The 1,204-nt window shown below is 43.4% G+C and overlaps 1 protein-coding gene across 1 annotated transcript in view; it reads left to right on the forward strand.

Annotated features, from left to right (window-relative positions):
• LOC106877437 (uncharacterized) overlaps nucleotides 1-1,204 on the forward strand; it is an 8,921-nt gene that overhangs the window by 3,461 nt on the left and 4,256 nt on the right. Inside the window, exon 2 of the mRNA XM_014926337.2 lies at nucleotides 581-881. Coding sequence (XP_014781823.1) covers nucleotides 581-881 — 301 coding nt within the window. The remainder of the gene's footprint in view (nucleotides 1-580; nucleotides 882-1,204) is intronic.

Here is a 1,204-nt window from a genome sequence, read left to right on the forward strand (position 1 = left end):
TAACGTCTGCTTTCCATGCTAGCATGGGTTGGACGATTTGACTGAGGATTGGTGAAACCGGATGGCTACACCAGGCTCCAATCTGATTTGGCAGAGTTTCTACAGCTGGATGCCCTTCCTAACGCCAACCACTCCGAGAGTGTAGAGGGTGCTTTTACGTGCCACCGGCACGAAGGCCAGTCAGGCGGTACTTTATAAGTTGGCAAGCTGACAGAATCATTAACACACTAGGAAAAATGATTAGCATTCATGTTCTGAATTCAAATTCCACAGGTGTTGTCTTTGCCTTTCATCCTTTTGTGGGGTCAATAAAATAAATACCAGTTGAGCACTGGGGGTTGATATAACCAGCTTACCCACTCCCTCCTGCAGTTTCTGTGTGCGGCAAAGCATCTGTTGTTTATTTTACCTACAGTAAGATTTTATGTACAAATAGCTGTATGACTGCTACTGTTATGTTTAGAGCTCCACATAGATTATCATCATCCAGTCTACTTCTTGTAATTAATACACGACAGCATTTATTATTAGAGGGATTTTATTTGTTTCTTTCCTTTCTTTTCTTCGTTTCTCTCATTAGAATTCCTCTGAAAATATCTTGGAGATGATTCGGCAAAGTGACCTGGACGACATGGTGTGCTCTTTGTATTTCGACCAACGCTATCAGCTTCACGAGCCACTGACAGAGAGTCTAAAACAGAATGTGCCGAACTTGAGGGTGGAACATTGCTACGTGGAACGACCCAGTGACATCCTATCAATCCCACGAGCAAAGACCTACCTGCTGTTTGTTGACCTCAAACAAAAGAATGGCATTGACCCCATCAAGGGCACTAACAATCTGAAGATTTTTCTGCTGAATGGTGTACAGCGCATGGGTGGTGAGTTGGCTGGTATTTTGCTTTTTGGGGCTGTATTGGGTTGATACTGGGGTGGGGGGTGGGGGTATTTATATCTCTCTATTACTTGTTTCAGTCATTTGACTGCGGCCATGCTGGAGCACCGCCTTTTAGTCGAATCAAATCAACCCCCAGGACTTATTCTTTGTAAGCCTAGTACTTATTCTATCGGTCGCTTTTGCCGAACCGCTAAGTTACGGGGACCTAAACACACCAGCATCGGTTGTCAAGCGATGGTGGGGGGACAAACACAAACACACATATACACACACATACATATATATATATATATATATATATATATA

This window comes from Octopus bimaculoides, chromosome 30 (assembly GCF_001194135.2).
Source record: "Octopus bimaculoides isolate UCB-OBI-ISO-001 chromosome 30, ASM119413v2, whole genome shotgun sequence".
NCBI lineage: Eukaryota > Metazoa > Mollusca > Cephalopoda > Octopoda > Octopodidae > Octopus > Octopus bimaculoides.